Source organism: Scophthalmus maximus, chromosome 5 (assembly GCF_022379125.1).
Source record: "Scophthalmus maximus strain ysfricsl-2021 chromosome 5, ASM2237912v1, whole genome shotgun sequence".
NCBI lineage: Eukaryota > Metazoa > Chordata > Actinopteri > Pleuronectiformes > Scophthalmidae > Scophthalmus > Scophthalmus maximus.
The window spans coordinates 1,220,046-1,240,043 of NC_061519.1; the positions used below are offsets into that span (position 1 = coordinate 1,220,046).

Sequence of the window (19,998 nt, forward strand, 5' to 3'; positions counted from 1 at the left end):
ATACACCATGTGTTTGAAATGTTCACTACTCTATGTAGAAACCAGTGATGACAAAAGTTGTTTTATGTTTGTACTGTCCACCATCATCCACATGGAGGCAGTATAGCCCTGTAAATGTTCCTCCTATATTTGATTTTAATCCCTGCTCTGATGAAGAGATTGACCTGATTTCTGCTGTAAATGTCACATGTCTTCCTGCTGGTCACTCATGCTTCTACTAACAGATAAAGCTGCAATCACATTGTGAACCCCCCCCCCCCCCCCCCACACACACACAAATATGCTTCAAATATTGCCCTGCAGCGCTAAAGAGCTGAATCACTTTCACACACTGCTGTACCCCTGTTCTCACCTTGGCCTGGTGGAGATCCACTCCGTACATAGACAGTTTCTTGGCATTCTCCAGGAACATCAGATCTGCCTGGGCTGGACTCATCGACCTGTCACAACATCACAGCAGGAGTCTAAGCAAACCAGGATGTTTTCTTTTGACCTCACTCCTGATTTATTTTTCACAATAATATAATAAAGTTTCCACAACGGTGGTGTTAAGGGTAGTATTTGGGTAGTGCATTATACAAGTTTTCATTCATCACATTTTTTATGCACTCAAATTTAAGTTTGACAATTGTTTTACAGATCCACTTAACATGTTGTTGTCACCTACAGCACTTAGTCAGTATCTGAACACCTCTTCTGCTCCCACCACTGTTTAACTGCGGCAGTCCCCTGACCTGTATGTCTGATGCAACTCCATCATTTTGTCCTCCAGCTCCTTGGTCTGACCCTGGGCCATTTTCAAATCCTTAGCATATTCACTGCCGTGCATCTCCGGGTCATACTCGCCCAGCTCTGACTGCAGGGCGTAGGAGCCGAGCAGGGCCAGGGTCACGAAGGAGCAGGGAAGACGACTCTGCAGGATGTCCCTACGCAGCTGGAGACTCAGGTAGTACCTTCAATGCACAAACAGGGATCACATATACTACAGTATGTAAGGACCTCTGTTGTCATCATAACAGATACATGTAAAATTGTCAATCAAAGTTCAAGATGAAGCTCAATTCACCTCTCATCTGCACATGCCCTGTAACGTTTGATTACAAATAAAACTGTACCACATAAAAATTCTGCGAGCCACCTGAAAACATGAGGAGACATGCTGTGACCAAACTAACTGATGAACTGATGCGCTGATAAACATCTGGTATTTTAAGCCCTAATGATTCATTTAAATTAATCCTGGGACAGAAGGGGAAACAAAATCAAACACGCACTCAATATCCCATATAATTTTAAAATTACCCTTTTTCAACTGAATAAATAAATCTTGTACATATTAAGCTTTGAATACAGTAGAATGATGTTTGGGCTTATGAGATACCTTGTTATGTCTTCAGACAGCTGGGCCGGGTCCGGTGGATAGAACTTCACATTGAAGGTGAAACTGTAGTTGGAACCTTGAGGAAAATGTGCGTGATGAAATAACAGTAAAAATACGTTGGAAAAAAAGTTACGGAGGAAAATGGGAGCACAAGCTGAATTTAATGTTAAGCTCACCTTGTACCTGCCGGCGGATCTCCTTAGTCATGTCCATCCAGTTCTGATCAAGAACATGATAAATGGAGGTTCAGTTTAAGAAGAGGTGTCACAGGTTGATCTAACCAGCACTTAGATTTACATACTGTATACACATCTACATACTGAGGACTGATACTAACTAATAATACTAATAAACAAACTAAATAATAATAATGTAAAATCTCGCTCACCTTCATGGTGAGTGTCTCCCAGATGGTCAGGCCATAGTAGTCTTTCTCCAGCAGGTTGAGGTGGTCACACACCTTCATGAACAGCTCCTGGCCTGTCGCATGTTTCTGATACGTACACAAACATAAAGGTAGTTAAACATTCACCTGCGGTCACCTGACATCCAAAACAGGACAATCCTTTCCAGGCATTTGCTACCAATGAACACCAAGTTTTTGAGTAATTTTGGACACACGCACACACGCACATGTAGTTCGTTGACTGAAAAAATATAATACCCAATCATGAATGAATCTATCTAAAGAAAATCTGTGTCCAAACAGAATTGCAATAATCATTTGTTGGTCAGCAAAAACCTGTCGTAACAATAATTGCTCTTTAACAAACTGATGTCAGTATGTATGGAATACTACAACACAAAATTATTTTTCTGCAACATTAAAATGAAATCATTTAACCAGTTGGTATTCATTTTTTTCTTCTCTGTGCACATGATATATGAAAAATTATAGAATGGAAAAGTGCTCTCACATCCAGCTCACACTCGTACAGAGTGTCGTCCAGCAGGGTGACTTTGATGTCCATGGTCTTGGCTCGGCGTGGAGCTCTGGGTGCTTTGGCCTCCTCCTCTGTTGTCTTCTCTTCCTTCTCTACCTTACTGCCGCCTTCAGGAGCACACTCTTTCTCCTCCTCCTGCTCCTTCTCCTTGTCCTCCTCGTTATCCAGGGTAGCCTCTTCGCCTTTCTCCTTGTCGTTTTCTTTGTCCTTTCCACCCTCCTCCTCCTGATCCTCCTCCTCCTCCTCGGCTTCCTTCTCCTCTACCTGGACAGTCTGTCAAAGACAAAGTTTGATCACAATGCAGTCCACTGTTTCTCCATCATCTGTCCACGTTTACCACTAAGGGCATCAGGCTCTTTACTATCACACTATACTAAGTGGACTGGTTGTGAATCTTGTGTAAGGTTCAGGATTAAACAGATTGCCCATGTCTGTGGGCTCTCACTCACACAGCACAATTCGTTCTGTGGTTGCAATAAGCAGGGATCAGATAAATGCTACAACAGCAAATTGATCCCTTCTGTTCACACTGAAATCTCCAGGGCTGCTTTCTTCCACTCCCTTTATATGTGACAGCATGATAGGTGTTTTAAGTGTAAATTCATCAGCTGTAGAAACGTTCAGTCACAGACTCATCCAGTGCTTGGGAAGCTCCTTTGTGCCGTCATCCATTAGACTGCAGTCTAACGCTCAATCCATTCCAAATCATTTAATTTAAATTTTTATATTGCACATCAACAACATTGCACATTATTATATATATAATTTGTTATTGTATTTAGTGTGTTATTGTTATTGCATAGTATTTCTATTATTATTATCATTATTATTATTATTATTATTATTATTATTATTATTTCTGTTACTATTCTACTCTATTTTATTATTGCATTCCCCCTGTTCTGCTACACTTATTTGCTGCTGTGGCGATTTTTTAATTTATGTGAGAATATGTGAGCCAACGCACTAACCACTAGGCCAAAACCTCGGAGTTGCTGCGCCACCCACCAGCACGTCTCTCAAGGTGTCGACGAGTCATGTTTACAAACTGCATACAGTGTTGAGTGGTACAGTCCGCAATTTTTTTTTTCTTTTTCGATTTACGGAGCCTGGGCTGAACTGAAAACCCACATTATTTTCAGCGCACACACAGAACAAACAGTGGACCGTGAGGAAATATTAGCTTTAGCTTAGTTTTTACAAAACATGCGTTGTTTTAGAATCACTTACTGCCCCTTTACTACTACTGCTGTAGTGACACTTGGGAGTAAAATTATTTATGCATCTTGGAGAGATGGACTAACTTCCAAGAGGTTTTTTGTGCCATTATAGTATATTTCATTTCTGAGTAACATAAATTTAATTTCTGAGTAACATATATTTCATTTTGGAGTAACATATATTTCATTTCGGAGTAACATTTACACAGTATTAACAAGTAGGTCCGGTCAGGTTTTGGCAGTTCTTTTTTGGCCAAATGAAAGAATATGGAACATTAAAGTAAGTCACCTTTATCTGAAAAATAATAATCATGACTTAACTTTAACAGATGTATTACCGGTATTAGACTGAAACCAATTTTTTGCCCACCACTCCTGTAGTCACAGATACAGAGTATACAGGCTGACCTGAGCCTCGGCACTGCTTACTGAGTGCTGATCCAGGGCGACCTCTCCTTCTGTTCTCAGTTCAGGTTCAGGGTCAGCGATGGGGGCTTTAGCTTCTTCTTCTTCTTCTTGCTTGTCCTCCCTCTCTCCCCCCTCACTCTCACACTGTGAGCGCCTCTTCAGGAAGGAGGAGAAGAGGCGGGAGAGGCCGCGGCTAGCAGAGTTGCGGTTGCGAGGCCGGAGCTGCTCCTCCTCGGGAGAGGGCGGCCGGGCGTCCTGGCCGGCTTCCTCCTGCTGCCTTGGCTTCTTCTGGTGACTCTCTGCCTCGTCTGTTGTCATGGCAACAGCTGTAGCGGAAGAGGTCAAAATCAAATTAAAGAACAGGAACAGCTCTTTATATATGTTAATCCAGATGAAACATTAATATCTGGGGGGAATGAGATCTATGTTGCTATTTAATTTAATTTAATTTATTGGTGTATCTGCCTTAGGGAGAATTTAAACAGTCTGGTACGCAGGAAACTGGATATTAAAGAACACCCCCTAACCTTTTAAACCTCATGCCCCCAGTTCATAACACATTCAATTCTGAAATATCTATGGACAAGTAGAAATATTTCTGTTGATATAGTTTGTCTGACTCACAGAACACAGAAAAGATTATGCTTTATAATTTTTTTTCTAGGAGTTTGAGGGTGCTGCCCTTTCTGTGTAAAAGTGGTGGAGTGCCCCTTTAATTTCTGAAGCTGCACCAGTAAATACAGTAAGGTTACTGATAGCAGTCGACCCCCAACCCATCGCTCCCACCCAAACTACTGCACGTCATGCAGATCAATAATGTGGATGCCGGATCACATACTGATGGCCTTGTTAGTTGTCAGGGCTGCCTGTTGTATTTTTTTGGGTGATGTTTGTCAATCTGAAAAGCAATGACACATGTTTTCAAATCCCATCAGGGAAAAACTGAATGGGAAAAGGGGCTATAATTTAAGGGGTAAATTTAATTTCAAAATTCTGAGTGTGCGGACAACGAGGAAAAGCTTCTGTATTTCAACAGTATTTGTGGAGTGAAACTCTGGAACAGTCTGAATGTTGAGCTCAAGGGATGTCCAAACATACAACAGTTCAAACAGAGGTATAGAGAGATGATCTTCACAAGGAATGAAGAAGGTGTTTGATTATCACATGTGCTTACTGTTTATTTATTATCTATCTTGTTAGTGTAAAATGAGAGGGATTGGCTTTTGGTATGATACTGTATATATGTAAAGATGCAAAGAAAAAAATATGACCATATATGGTGTATCTTGTAGTGCATATTATATTGTATTGATTGACAGATATTGTACATTACATGTAATTTATATTGCATTACATTTTATAGCTATATTATAATTTATATATAATATATTGAGTTATAGTTGATATAAGAGAAAAGAATAATATGTAGAATAAATATGCTGAAATTAATTTATATCATGTTATGAAATAAAGATTAGTGACGATTAAAATATTCTAAATTATAATTATTATAAATAATAAAATATTACTAATTATGGAGAAGGGGTGGGATTAAATAAAAAGGAATACTTCTTCCCACTCCTTTTTCGAATTTTTAACTTGAATGAATTAATGTTTGTTTTCTGTTTAAATTATTTTTGTATGTGTTTTTTGTATTATATTTTTTTGTCCGCCTGCAGTGGTACGATAATTTTGCTTTATAACTTTTATTTATTGTTGTTGTTTTCTTTAATTTTATTTACATATTCAAAATAAATACTTCAATCACCCCTAACTATCTGTAATGTCATCCTGCACATAAGCACACACATGATAGGCAGGTGCTCACCTTCATACCAAGGTGAGCACCAAAACCCCAGCCTGCACCCCTCATCCCATTCCACAGATGAATGTGAAAACAAACTCTGCACAAACACATGGTAATGCTGAGGAACCAATCAGATGGAACAATCATACGAGTTACTGAGCACTGTCCTGTCCCTATTTCACAAGCAGCCTGTCTCTACTGCCCATGCCCTGTCTCCAGTGCAAATTGATCATTCACAGATTTTACATATGTTGATATTTGAAAATATCATTCAAAAAATAGACTTGGAATAGAAATTTCACATCACACAAAATGATATGACTTTGTTTCTCACATTTCTTGATTGCCACAGGGTTAAAAACCACTGTCTGACAGTCATGGTCACTTGTTCTATTCATCATGATGCACCACGCACAGCAACAGCACTCGGTTTGTGGCTTGAATGTGGCCAAATGTGAGCAGACTGATGACATTTACAATCTAATGTCTGCACACAGTCACGTCATCACAGTAGTGAAGGTGGGTGTCTACACGAGCTGCATCGGCTGCCACCAGAAACACCACAACAGTCAGACGTGTTGTTGCTGTGGCAACAGCCATGTCAGAGCAGAAGATTGGAGAAAGGGGGACAGCAATGTATGAATATCTACGCAACAAAAAGCTGCTAGAGTTGCCGTCTTCTGAAATAATGCCATAGCTTGGTCACAGTTTCATGATTTTTTGGGAAAAATAAACAGTTCCTAGATACCTATGATCATTTGACAGCTGGTGGAATGTAAATGTGTACATTTACTCAGGTTCTGTCCTTGTGCAGGGAATATTTTCTATTTTCTATTTATATTTTGCAGCTTCGATTACTAACTACTTTGCAGATTACATTTTTACATGCAAAAGAGAGATAGGATTATAAAATATGATGCAGTGCATTAATGATGAGATGATGAGAATCCTAACCTGGCTCAAGACAATGACAAATAATCTGTGATATTCATCCAACTTGTATTACAAGTGGCTCTTGTGTGACATATTGTGATATGTATTACCAGGAGAGATGGGCAAGTGGAGCACAAGATGTATGGTTAACTAAATTCCATGTGTCCACCAATACCCCATTACTGGTCATTGTCATTCTCATCAATCACAGAGGTTGTGGGCAGCATCACCCTCAAATACAAGAACTAGTAATTACCAAGTTGTATTTCTACCAATGATTTGTCTCTTTCAAAATAATGAGATGATAAGGAATTCAGCTGGATGTAAAATCAAAGGACAGTAATAAAGACAAACAATTTCAAAAATAGGGAGCACAACGTAGGAAGCTCTGTAGAATAAAAGGAGCTGAAAAACCACCCAGCACTAGGAAATGTATTTAATATCAGAATATTTTGTATCAAAATATAACTTATTTTCATTGATGATAAATTATGAGCAGCTAAATAGGAATCTTAATCTCCAGTAATCTTATTGCAACATTAATTGAGATTGGTAGCTGTAAAGACATGAAAGAAAATAAATACTTTATAGTCTATGATATAGACTATGAGTCACATTCACCCATTCAAACAGCACTTCACTCTCTCTCTCTCTCTCTCTCTCACAAACACACACACACACACACACACACACACACACACACACACACACACACACACACACACACACACACACACACACACACAGAATATAATTAGCAAAGGTGAAATAAGCATATTGAACCATACTTTGCATTCTTCCTAGTGTCAGCTAGTTTAGGCCCTCATTCTTTTTATCTTCTCTGTTCTCGGTGCTCACTTATACAGTATTTTAATACAGCTGAATTTAAAATTAAGCCGTTCTCAATAGTGTGTTTTTCTGTTTCTTCCAGTCAAGAGTAGTCAACAGTCGGCACAAGTTGTAAACAGTGACTGAAATATGACCCATTAAGACATTTCCAAACTGCTGCTCTGCTGACATCCTTATTTTAATCCACGTCGTATGACAAAATCACCTCACAAATAAGTTAAAGATGGCAGCTGTCTGTGAACCAAACTGCGGCTCCACCTCTCTGGCACTCACTTAACAGACTAAACCCAGACTGATGTGCCTCTCTCTCGGCCGACCTGTCCAGGGTGTACTCCGTCTCTTGATGTCAGCTGGGATTGGCTCCAGCCCCCTCGCAAACCTTAAAGGATAAACAGTATAGCTGATGGATGGATAGACTCACTCACTTACTCACTCACTCACTCACATTGGGGAATGTAGTGCTCCAGCTAAAAATCCACAAAACAGAAAAACAAGCAAAACTTCAACCGAAGCCATTTTCCCCTTTCGATGAAACTGACCAGTTCTGACCAGGTTTTGTTTTCCAGATTGACCTTGATGAAATAATTGAATGAACAGATTAGATACCATACACAGATCCATGGAACAGCAGAAAATCCTCACAACTGACAAATATTGGGATTTTTGCTTGAAAGATGACTATTCACTGATCAAATTGTCTGGTCATCAAATAATCAATGAATCGATAAGCTATTAATTCTTTGGGGATATCCCCTGTTTCCTATCATCATGGGCCTTATTAATGAAGATGCATCTCAGCAGCGACGTTTAATAGGCAAAGTGCATTTTCGGCCAATAATACCAGTGGTTAGACACCTGTCTCCAGCTGATCTCGCCGTGTTTCTTTGACTTTTAATGTTCGTAAAAATTATCTTTGTGTTTTATGTTAAGTTTAACATTCAGCAGTCAAATGCATTGGAGTAAAAATTACAATGCAAGAAGTATTACATATTATAAACTAGAAATATTTAGGTAAAGAATAAATACTTATTTACTGGCTTTCAACAAAATGAATCATGGTCCCCAACATCACTGGGAGCTCTCTGATTTTGCTATTTTTACAGAGCTATACTATCCACTAATGATAAACAGATGCTTTTAATTTATACATACATGGACATAAAATAAAAAACATCTATTTCATCTCCTCTGTCTCCATGTCAGTCTAATGAGCCTCTCCTCTGAGTGATGCATGGACAGGCCAAAAACAGGTAACGGGTTGTAGCCTACTGTAAATGCAAATGTCCAATTTCAGTCAGCGCTGAAATAAGCAGAACATATTGTCAAAATTGGACTAAAATGCTCAGGGTATTTCAGGAAAAAAACCTGCAGCCACAGGTCACTGACATTAGAATCCTCTAAAAGCTCTGGTATGATATTGTCATGGTCCGCTAGGACACTTTTGATGAACTTTGAGAACTTGTATAGATCTTTTTTTCTTTGTGGACTTAGATATTTTCTGTGATTGCCCTTCCTTGTGTGTCTTGGTTTACGTAAAGTCACTTTCTTGTGATCCCCTGTGTTGTGTGCATCTTGAGTTTTGTATTTCCTGTTTTATTTTGTAATTCATTTCCTGTGCTCTCCTGTCTGATTTTCTGTTACTTCACATTTCTTGTGTTTACCTGCGATCATCTGCGTCTCTGTGTAGCCATGCCATGTTTCACCTATGTGCTTGTTGTCCACATTCCCTTTGGATTTTGTTTATTTTTTCCCAGTAGAGGACTAGATGTCAGTTATTGTTGCTTTTCATTAAATCCCTTTCCCCTCATACCGGCATTTGGCTCCTGCTTAAACCCCACCTTAACAGATATACTGGCTTTCTGACATCCGACAATTGTGCAGCATTACTTAACATAACATTTTTTCACATTATATTCATTTAGCAGATGCTTTTGTCCAAAGCGACTTACAGCTTCAACAGCTTTTAAAAAAAGTAAATTCAGAGAGTAAAGTGCAGTTTGGAGAGGTGATTTGAATTGGAGGGATTCTGCTCCCCTGATGTCAATGGGGAGCTCGTTCCACCATTGAGGAACCAGGACAGAAAACAGAGGGGATCTATGAGCGGTGGCTGCCCACCCCTCACAGTGAGGGAGTAGCAGAGCAGAGTGGACGGGCTGGGGTGTCAGGTTTGACCATGTTCTGGATGTAGGAAGGGCCTGAGACAATCACAGCACAGAGTTGTGAAGAGTTTGTTCCAGATATATGGACCATAGAAACTGAATGCTGCCTCTCCATGTTTAGTTCTGATTCTGGAGACAGAAAGAAGACCAGTCCCAGACGATCTGAGAGCTCTGGATGATTTGTAGCAAAGCAGAAGATCAGAAATGTATTTTGGCCCTAAACGATTCAGTGCTCTGTAAACCAACAGTGCTATTTTGTAGTTAATTCTTTGAATAACAGGAAGCCAGTATAAAGATCTGAGGACTGGAGTAATATGATCTACTTTTTTGGTCTTAGTGAGCACTCGAGCAGGAGCGTTCTGAATTAACTGCAGCTGACTGATTGACTTTTTTTTTTCTTTGAATTGTCTCTTAAAATGTGTCTGGAATGTCTGGAAAGTGGACTGTTATCACAGCCTACTGCATGTTATGAATCTGCAAGTTAAGTTAAAGAACCGGCGGGTTATGGGTCGACCCACTCCTCACTACTGTTTACTGCACAAACACATCTGTCACTCTGCTGGCACTGGCACAGTGATTTTCTCAACAAGAGCAAACTGAATTCTTCTAGCAAATGCACAAACAGCTTAAAGAAATAATGTAGTTCACATTGATTTATAAGGTAGGATAATATGACTGATTCTGACCATATCTGTTGTCCACAGTTCAATTCAAGTCAATTTTATTTGCATAGCGACAAATCACAACATGCATCGGCTTTACATAGTGAGGTTGACACCTAACAATATTACAGAGAAACACAACAGTTCACACAATGAGCAGCTCTGAGACTGTGGAGAGAAACAACTCCCTTCTAACAGGAAGAAATCTCTAACAGAACTAGAACATCTGCTGTGACCGGTTGGACAGAGACAGCTGCATTTTACTATATGTAAAGTTTCTCCTTAAGGTCAGTAAATCTAAGCAGCCATATGAAGGTAGCAGGACACACGTGTTAATGAATCTGCAGCCTCAGGCAAACACTTCACCTCTTGATCCTGTTTATTATGAAACTTCTTTGCAGTTTCAGTTGTTCTGCCATGTTTTATTCTTGAAATGCTTGATGATGCTAATACTGCAGCATCACATTTTGTGATATGATGAGACAATTTACAACAGTAAATAGTAGCAGTAACACGAACAAAGATCCTTAACAAAAAGCATCTGAGGGGCAATGCATACCCTGTTCAATGCATATACCCCAATCAGGCAATTTTATCTTTTTCATATTGTAAATGCCATTTCATATTGACTTTGTCATGAGATTTTTGCATTGTTTCCCAGTGGTGATTAACCACTATCTCTATGCATTTCCGTCACTAAGCAGGCAGACATCTTGTGAACACTGGCCCTGCTCTTTAAGAGTGGGCTTGTAAGCATATGTCATAGTGGGTCGTCCACTAATCCGAGGTTCGTGGTTCCATTCTGGGGTTCTTAAGTGCCCCACATGGCTGTGCCAGCAGCATTTGATAAAGATGCATGACTTATAGACAAAGTGTTACATAAAGAAAGCGCTGGGTGAATGTTTGTGTTAATGGGTGAATATCAACTTAACTGTAAAGCATTTTTTTAAGCGGTCGATAAGACTAAGCAATATATAAATTGAGTTAATTTACCATTCAGCCATGACTTTATCCCAATCAAAGAGAAACCTGAAAATGGACGTGGACTGATGGTCCTTGTACAACCTGAACGTCCTTGTGAGGATCTGCAGATAAGAGCAGAAACTTCCCAAATTCAGATCTGCAAAAATTGTTGCATCACATAAAAAAAACTGGAGACTTTTATCACTGTCAAAGATGTTTCAACTACTGAGTACAGTGTCTAATACTCATGGAAATGTGATATTTCAATGTTCATGTTTTCACTTTGCCATTGTGGGGTATTGAATGTAAAAGGTTAATTTAAGTAATCTCAGATCATAAGGCTGCTACAGAGCAAAATGTGAAGGGGTCTAAATACTTTCTGAATGCACTGTAAGTCTCCTGTAACAACACTGAGGGTGGACAGCTTGTCACCACATGAAGTTCCAGAAGCTGCTGGCAGCCTGCAGATTGTATGATTGCTGGCACAGCCCCATTAGTGCTGACAGGGCAGAGGAAAGGGAAAGCGTGGGCCCAACACCTCCAGGTGTACTCAAGGAATTTCTAATGAGAACCAAACACACACACACACACACACACACACACACACACACAAAAGTGGTTCATGTTCTTGAAACTGAACCATATGGTCAAAGGCAGCAGTTTGTAGAAGGTGTCACAGAAAACACCATTCTGCAGCTTCAGGAGTCCGGATCAGCACCACAGCATTTAGCGGAAAGTTTGTTTGTCAGTGAAATGAGCTGTTTGCTGTTTGTTTCACCATAGTGATTGTTTTAATATGAAAAAAAGAAAGATCTATCCTTAGATAAAATTGCATGTTGATAATGTCTATTACATTTCTGTGTCAGTGGGATGTGTTAAATTGTTGCCATGCAGATCTGAACTTCTATTCACTTAAATTGTATTTGTATAGCATCAAATCACAACATACATTATCTCAAGGCACTTTACATAGTGAGGTCCAGACCTCACAACATTACAGAGAAACATAACAGTTCCCACAATGAGCAGCTCTGAGACTGTAGAGAGAAAAAAACTGTTTTAAAAGGAAGAAATCTCTAACCGAACCAGAACATTCTGCTGTGACCGGTTGGTGAGAGGAGAGAACTGTTGTATAACCATTGCTTTAATCTCTATCAGACTAATTCTTATGAATTAGTCTGATAGAGACAAGCAAGCAGTAATAATAATAATAATACTGACACTAATAGATGCAATGACTAATAATAATAATAATAATAAAAATGGTAATGGATGTGGATCCTTCAGCTCTGGAGTCAGGGATTCCAGCAGTATGAACAAGTACTGAAGCATTAAAAAGTTCTAAGTGCTACTTCAAGGCCTGTATATTAGTTTGGACGGAAGCTTCAAACACATTATTACACTTTAACTAGAAACATTCTTCGAATCATCAGCCCAGTGTGGGACAGCAGGTTTATTCTACCCAACCCCCAAAAAACATTGGTGCTTATTGACCCACGCTGGGTCAATTTAACCCATCAATTCTTAGTTTATTATTCCTCCTTGACCAACGACTGCTGACTGAGATGAACATTTGTGAAGTGACTGAAACTGTGTTGGAATTAGTGACAGCTGCAGTGTGTTATTTCTAATGTCACCATGCTTTCAGTGAACTTTTTGTATTTGTATCTTGGAGTTTAATACAAATTGACATTGCGTTCAAAGCATCATCTACTAACTAACTAATGTCATGTCTCAAAAGTGAATCCATCATATTTTTCCTACACGATATCAAAAAATATTGAAAGGACTGTGAGTGTGTGTGTCTTATCCAGAAGCTATTCAGATAACAGAGACGGGTGCCATATCACACACCCAGCGTGGTGGTGAGGACCATCGCAAACAGTCAAATTCAAAATAATATGTTTCTGCCATTTTTACTTTACTGCGATGAAAATAGAGACCTAAACATCTGAAGTCCTGAAGTGGCCGTAACAGACAGTGTTATTACACCAACATGTCAAAGTGTTACATAGAAAACAGCATACTGAAACTTTCAGGGGTTGTGTAAAATGTATCCAGAGCAAAACAGGTCACCCTATGGACCATCATGCCATTGCCACATTCAATTGAAATGTAGAAAAGAGCTGAGGAATATTTTCACACTGGGCTGCTGGGAAGTCAGAGGTTACAGATCCGACCCAGCTGCCACCACTGGCAAATCTGGCAACAACAACACCAACCACACTGGCCACACCTGTGTTTTTTATCTGTGTTAGTCCATCTCTTTTTACAGAAGCTCAAGGAATGAAAAATACTTTTCATTCTGTATTGTGCACAAAGACATTTCAAAACAATTCTTCGGTTTGGTCTCTGAGTGACGCCTGGTTCAAATGTTAAAACTAAAATGCATTTGTGAAAAGGAAAAACATACTTAAGCACATCTGCATTTCTGACTGCATGTCACTGTGTCGGAGAGCTAAAAGTGAGCTTAAGGACTGAAAGCGGCTTTAAACTTAATCGGGCCCTGTGTGGGATTAAAAACTGCTGTGTGCTGATGTGGAGGCCAGCGGATGTCTGTCAGTCACTACTAGACCCCCCTCCCTCCTTGTCCCGCACACACACACACACACACACACACACACACACACACACACACACACACACACACACACACACACACACACACACACACACACACACAGAGCCGCTCTGCTAGCATGAGCTCTGACAACAGCCCAGAAACTGGGAGTAAGCCTGAACTAGATGAAATCTGAGGCAGTGAATATTTAATGAGAGACACAAGTGAATAAAAAAACGCACAAAGAGCTGAGCCATGAGAGAGAGTTGGTGTGGGGAGAGGGCAGCAAAGGGTCACACTGCCAACTACGCCCGAGGGTTAAGATGTTGAAGACAGGAGGCATCAGTGACCGAGACAGAAGATGCTACACAGCTCAAAACATGTTCATTTCAAAATAAAAATACTTTACCTAAATCTGTGTCATAATGATATAAAGCTATTATATCTGTTACGGAAAATACCTACATTGGGTTTGATTGCCAGTTTAATGTATCATTTATTAATTAATTATGCTGGAGCCGCGCCCTCTATGAATGAAATGATTAAGATCCCACTAACACACGCGACCAATCACCAGTCAGTCTCAGCTGTCAATCATGATGTGTCACCCCATTTTTATCCCATAAAATAACTAATTAAAACCAAACTTATCAGAAACATGAACACTTGAACATGCATCAGTATGATAAGAACTATACACAAAAATAACATCACCGTTCTTTTCAGAGAAATGTATTTAACATGTACTTCAACTTCACTTGGCTCTGTAAACTCAGGACTACTTGTGGTTCCCAGAGTCTGTAAGAGTAGAATGGGAGGCAGAGCCTTCAGCCACCATGCTCCTCTCCTATGAAAGGGACATTTAAGTTAGACTTAAAACCTTCCTCTTTGATAAAGATTATATAGTTAAAGCTGCTCATGTGTTTACTGAACCATCACTTACTTAGCTGCTATAGGCCTCGACTGCTGGGGGAACTCCCATCATGCATCTCACCCAATGTATTTACGTTACATGTCACTAACTCTGTGTTTTCTCTCTCTCCTAGTGTATCTCTGACTCGAGAGCTGTAGGATCCAAATTCACATTACTATTATTTACATTATTAATAATAGTATTGTTATTATTAATATTAATAAAAATATTGCCTCTATAAGTGTCAGTATTATTTCTGTAATCATAATTATCAGTCTGGTATAGATTAAAGCAACTACTATACAACTGCTCTCTCTTCAGTCCTCTCACCACGGCAGATGTTCTGGTTCTGTTAAGAGATTTCTTCCTGTTAAAAGGGAGTTTTTCCCTCCACAGTCTCAGAGCTGCTCAGTGTGGGAACTGTTGTGTTTCTCTGTAATATTGTGGGGTCGACCTCACTTTGTAAAGTGCCTGGAGATAATGTATATTGTAATTTGGTGTATATTTTATTTTCCTCGAGTAAAGAGCTTTAACATGCAGTTAGATGTTGTGCACTTATGCACTTAAGTTATCACATTCTGCCCCTATTCCTGCTTTGATGGACTTATTTTCCTTGAATTTGACTTCCTAGAGGAAACACTGAATCATGTGCACATCTCGTACGTAAATACAAATGAATCATTCAATCAATCAATCATTCTGTTCTGGACCAATACAATAATGCACACATTGTTATTGAACAAATATCAAAAGGTATTCTAATGAATTATTTGGATATTTATGTCATCTAAACATATTACTGAATTGATATTGAAGCATATTGGTTCAATATCCAATCTAATCGAATGGAATTGTGACCTGAAGAATCGAAATTAAATTGAATTGTGACGTTCTTGACAATACCCAGCCCTAAAAAACATGATGAACACATGAGTGTGAGACAAATCAGGAGGGGAGAGATAAATATAGAGACAGATAAAAGAGGCAGTTGAGTCAAAAGAGGCAAGAAGAAAAGTGCCACACACCAAGTTCCCAAGATCCACCAAACATACTGAAACAGACTGCACATGAACAGTGTTTGATTAGTTGAACTATTATTATCGATGACTCAAAGCACTTCACAGCACAAGTCACATTCGCCCATTCACACACATTCATACAGTGCTGCTATTGACCTGTCACATCCATACACATCCATACACTGCCGGCAATTTAGGGTTAAGTGTCTTTCTGACCGACTCTATCTCCTGAGCCACAGCCCCCAACCAAGGTGACTCCTGGAGGTGCCATAAAAAACTACACACTGATACAAATTAGTTGGGAGGTCCAACAACAAAAGAAACGGATGCATTTAAAGACCCAGTGAAACAGATGTCAGCTGTTTGGTTCCTCATATTTACACGTGTCTGGTCAAAACACAAAGCCATAGAGGGATATGTACTGATGTTTTGAAAAGATAAATGGTCTCATTCTGTACACATCTGAATCATAGCACTGTGATGTGCTAGAGGGTAAGGCCCAGTCAGCCTCTGCTGCCTCACATAAGATCATTTTCACACTCACCTCAGGGAACATGCAAAACATAACACTGAAACATGGGCCAGTCACATCACTGTATCACACACACAACTATGCAACTTAAAGGAAGTCTTTACTGTCTTTAAATGACAGAAGTTTATGTTTCATATTGTAGGAATGTGAATGAACCAGTGGCTGAAGAAAAAAATCATTCAAATACATCAATGAGTTAATAATGACAAGTGTAAGTAAAATAACTAAAACATGGAATGACAGAGACACTGAGATCAGGTTCTGCACAAGAATGTATGAATATGATTGTGACTATGAGAGCCATTCACTTTCAACAGCAGCATTCTGAGGAAACAATATTATATGAATGTTATAAAACAGGATATTGAGATACTACAGGATTATACAACACAGTATGTGGCTTCCCTCTGCTTACATTCAAAATCATTGGTCTTCAGACATGCATATAAAATAGAGCACAGTTAAAAATAGGCAGATGATGGGCCTGTAATAACTCCCCCATGTTTCACAATTAGACTTTTGGCCTCTGTACCACTTGTACTTGTACCGTCTTTCCTCCTTGATTGTGAAGCACTTTGGCTCAGCTCCTGTTTTGTTTTTTCATGTGCTGTATGAATAAATGTGATTTGACATGATGGTCATAAAATATAAGACAAATTGAGAATGACATGTTCACATGAAGTGAATTGTCCCAACCACTCTTAAAACAATTACACGCACACTACTGCCAATTACACAACCAACAGTCTACATGATGACTCTATGGTGTGATGCCTGCTCCCACTGTGGGAGAGGATGGGGACACGGAAACTGATTCCAGCCACTGTGGATATTATAATCAAAATAAAAAAATATCAGAAATTATTAACAGAAATAACTGCAAATGACCGTTTCACTGCGATTTTTCTGTAACAGAATTATTTTTCAAATAAGTGTCGCTGTTTAAAGAAGCTGAGCAGCCCATCTGCTCTCCTTCACACAATCACACATCAGATCGTCACATATCAGATGGATGTAAATATGAATTTGTGATTCTCCTGCAGCGTTTGTTCCACAATAACCTACTGTAAATAAAACAAGCCCGGTGCGTTTGACAGCGGGGACAATAAAGGGGGCGGTAGGTGTACCTGTCTGCAAATGGCGCTGAATGTGAAAAATGTCAACACAGGGTGAGGGTGTGCATGAAGCTCACATGTGATGTGACACACTTACCGCGCAACGTTCAGATCATCCAGCTAAAGAAAAGCTCGTGTACGAAGGCAGATGCTCAGCGGTCACCGTCCCTCAGCAGCATCCGGTAATACAGTAACGGATGAGCGTTATCAGGCGGCGTTAGACAATGTGTTTAGGTACCAGGACCAAGCGGAGCGCGTGGGCCAGTGTGTGCCCTCAGCGTTGTCTGACAGGCACGCTGAGCAGGTGCAGTGTGTCTGACGCTCATTGGATGAATACATGTCTTTATTGTCACTGTATATTGTACAACGAAATGAAGAGCCTGTTCTTGATAATGCAAGAAGAGAGAATAGTCACCAGCAATGACAGATAAATAATTATTTGGTCAGAATGCCACGCACATACCTACGCAACAGTCCCCCTGTATGAGTGTGTGTAAATGGGTTAATGTGACTGTAAAGCACTTTTGGTTGATAAGACTATATGCATACAGTCAATTTGCCATTTACATGCACTCGCCCACATGTGGAAAATATGGTGAAGGATGACATGTGACCATATCACCGTTCTCCACATGTCCGTGGATTTTACAACACTGAACTCTCAGATGTGTGTTCATCTTTGTGATGAGGGCTTTATGCACTGCAACCTGAATCTATACCACTGTGGATGGACTGTTGTTACTGACACAGTGTGATCACGTCCTGACACGTCACTGACACTGAGTGCCTCCTCCCATTTCACACTAGTGCTCGGGCATCACACTCATTAAATCAGATCTAAAAGCAGTCGTCACTTCTGTCACTGTTTGTACTGAAACATAACAGGTCAGAACATTTGTGCTTAACAGTTAAGCTTCTCTTAACTCTCTTTCCATCTTCATACAAAGTTAGAATAAACTTGGCCTGTTCAGCATTTTCAGACATGCTGCTCAGTATTGTGGGACAATCGTTGCAAGATTGAATGCAGTGGACCAAATGCATTTCTTAAATTTCTCCACTCATTTATTAGGTTTTTCTTTAGAAGCAGAGCTCATCAGTTCACACCTGATATTAGAATGTGTCTCAGTTGTGATTACTGCTCTATATAAATATAAATTCACACATTATTTCTGTTCAAAAAGACCAAATTATGTTGTTTTTATGTGAGTACGACAGATGTGTCCATTGTCAATGTGTGTGTGTGTGTGTGTGTGTCTATACAGATCGATAGATACATTGATATTTTATGCATTCATTTAGGATACTATACGATTTTTTCCAAAAATGTAAAGCAACGATATCTTTGCATGTATTAATAAAAAGAATGATACTATACACAGTAGCCCATTCATAAAGACATCTCCACCTAAATATATACACTGAGTTACATAAAATAACATATTATTTAAGTATAACACCTATTAAGGGAACAAAACAGCCAGGCTAAGCATATATTGAAGCATCCAACCTGTAAGACAACACACAGGGATTTGGCACACTCATGTGCACCCTTTGACTCGCCCTTCTTTCTACAGCAGGGTGGAGCTTTGAATGTAATAAGCCAAGTGTATTTGTGGAAGCGGCCAATGGGAGCAGTGTAGGAGAGCAGTTTGCCCCAATAACAGCTCTCAAAGCTGCTGTTTATGGCAAAGCTCCACAATCAGTAACCGAGGATCCCTTTGCCATAAAAATCAACGCCAACACTTTTACTCAGCAATTGCAAACAGTGAATCAGTGAAAGTATTTGAATTTGACTAAATTCTCAAAAATATCAAATAATGGCCCCGGTTTTGTCTTTATACAATAATACAATGATGTATTTGATGAGAGCGTAGAGAGAAGATTGTGAATTTAATCCCATTGTTTTCTGTTACATAATCAGTAGTAGACATGAAAAACAAGGTTCTGTAACAGATCTGGCATCACTCAGAACCTCTAAATAATGAACAACAATAATACAATCTTTAAATAGCACTCAGAAACAACAATAAAGAACTGGAGCGGTTGTTTCTAACAGTTAAAACACAATAGACAAGATACTCAGAGGATAAGCGTACTGAAATACTTAAAAGAAACATTCTGCTTGTTCACTTATTTTCCCAGAGTGAGATGAGAAGAAGGATATGACTTTCATGTCTGTGTGTTAAGTACATAGCTGAAGAAAGGATGTTGAAATCCTAGTTTATACTGGAAGCAGACTGAAAAAGCCACACTGGCTCTATCCAAGCTCTCTGAAGCTCCAAATTAACATGGTGTATCGTCTTTGTTCAATTTGTCCATCTGGACACTTTTCACAATGAATCATGGGGTATATTAATTATCACTAAACATTCAGACAGCACTGAAAACCACTATATAATGAGTAGTCCTTCAAATGGAACTAATGAGCTGTTACAGATAAAGTAAGTGTGTTCATGAACACCACAAGAGGGGACATTCATATGGACTCTTCTCTTGAACACAGTAAACACGGGATCATTTGAAGGCAGTAAAA

General features: G+C 39.4%; 1 protein-coding gene across 13 annotated transcripts in view; it reads right to left on the reverse strand.

The window, feature by feature from the left end:
• The window catches only part of epb41a (erythrocyte membrane protein band 4.1a), a 63,288-nt gene extending 45,563 nt beyond the window's left edge, over nt 1-17,725 (reverse strand). For 7 of the 13 annotated variants that reach the window (XM_035634612.2, XM_035634614.2, XM_035634608.2 and 4 more), the window contains exons 1-8: nt 17,563-17,720; nt 3,954-4,279; nt 2,299-2,598; nt 1,770-1,874; nt 1,558-1,600; nt 1,382-1,457; nt 735-953; nt 353-440 (exon numbers count right to left, since the gene is read on the reverse strand). In XM_035634612.2, coding sequence (XP_035490505.2) covers nt 353-440; nt 735-953; nt 1,382-1,457; nt 1,558-1,600; nt 1,770-1,874; nt 2,299-2,598; nt 3,954-4,271 — 1,149 coding nt within the window. In that variant the 5' untranslated portion in view covers nt 4,272-4,279; nt 17,563-17,720. Of the gene's footprint in view, nt 1-352; nt 441-734; nt 954-1,381; nt 1,458-1,557; nt 1,601-1,769; nt 1,875-2,298; nt 2,599-3,953; nt 4,280-17,562 lie in introns of all 13 variants that reach the window. The other 6 variants (XM_035634619.2, XM_035634617.2, XM_035634616.2 and 3 more) reach the window with 4 other exon arrangements.
• Nucleotides 17,726-19,998: the final 2,273 nt, after the last annotated feature.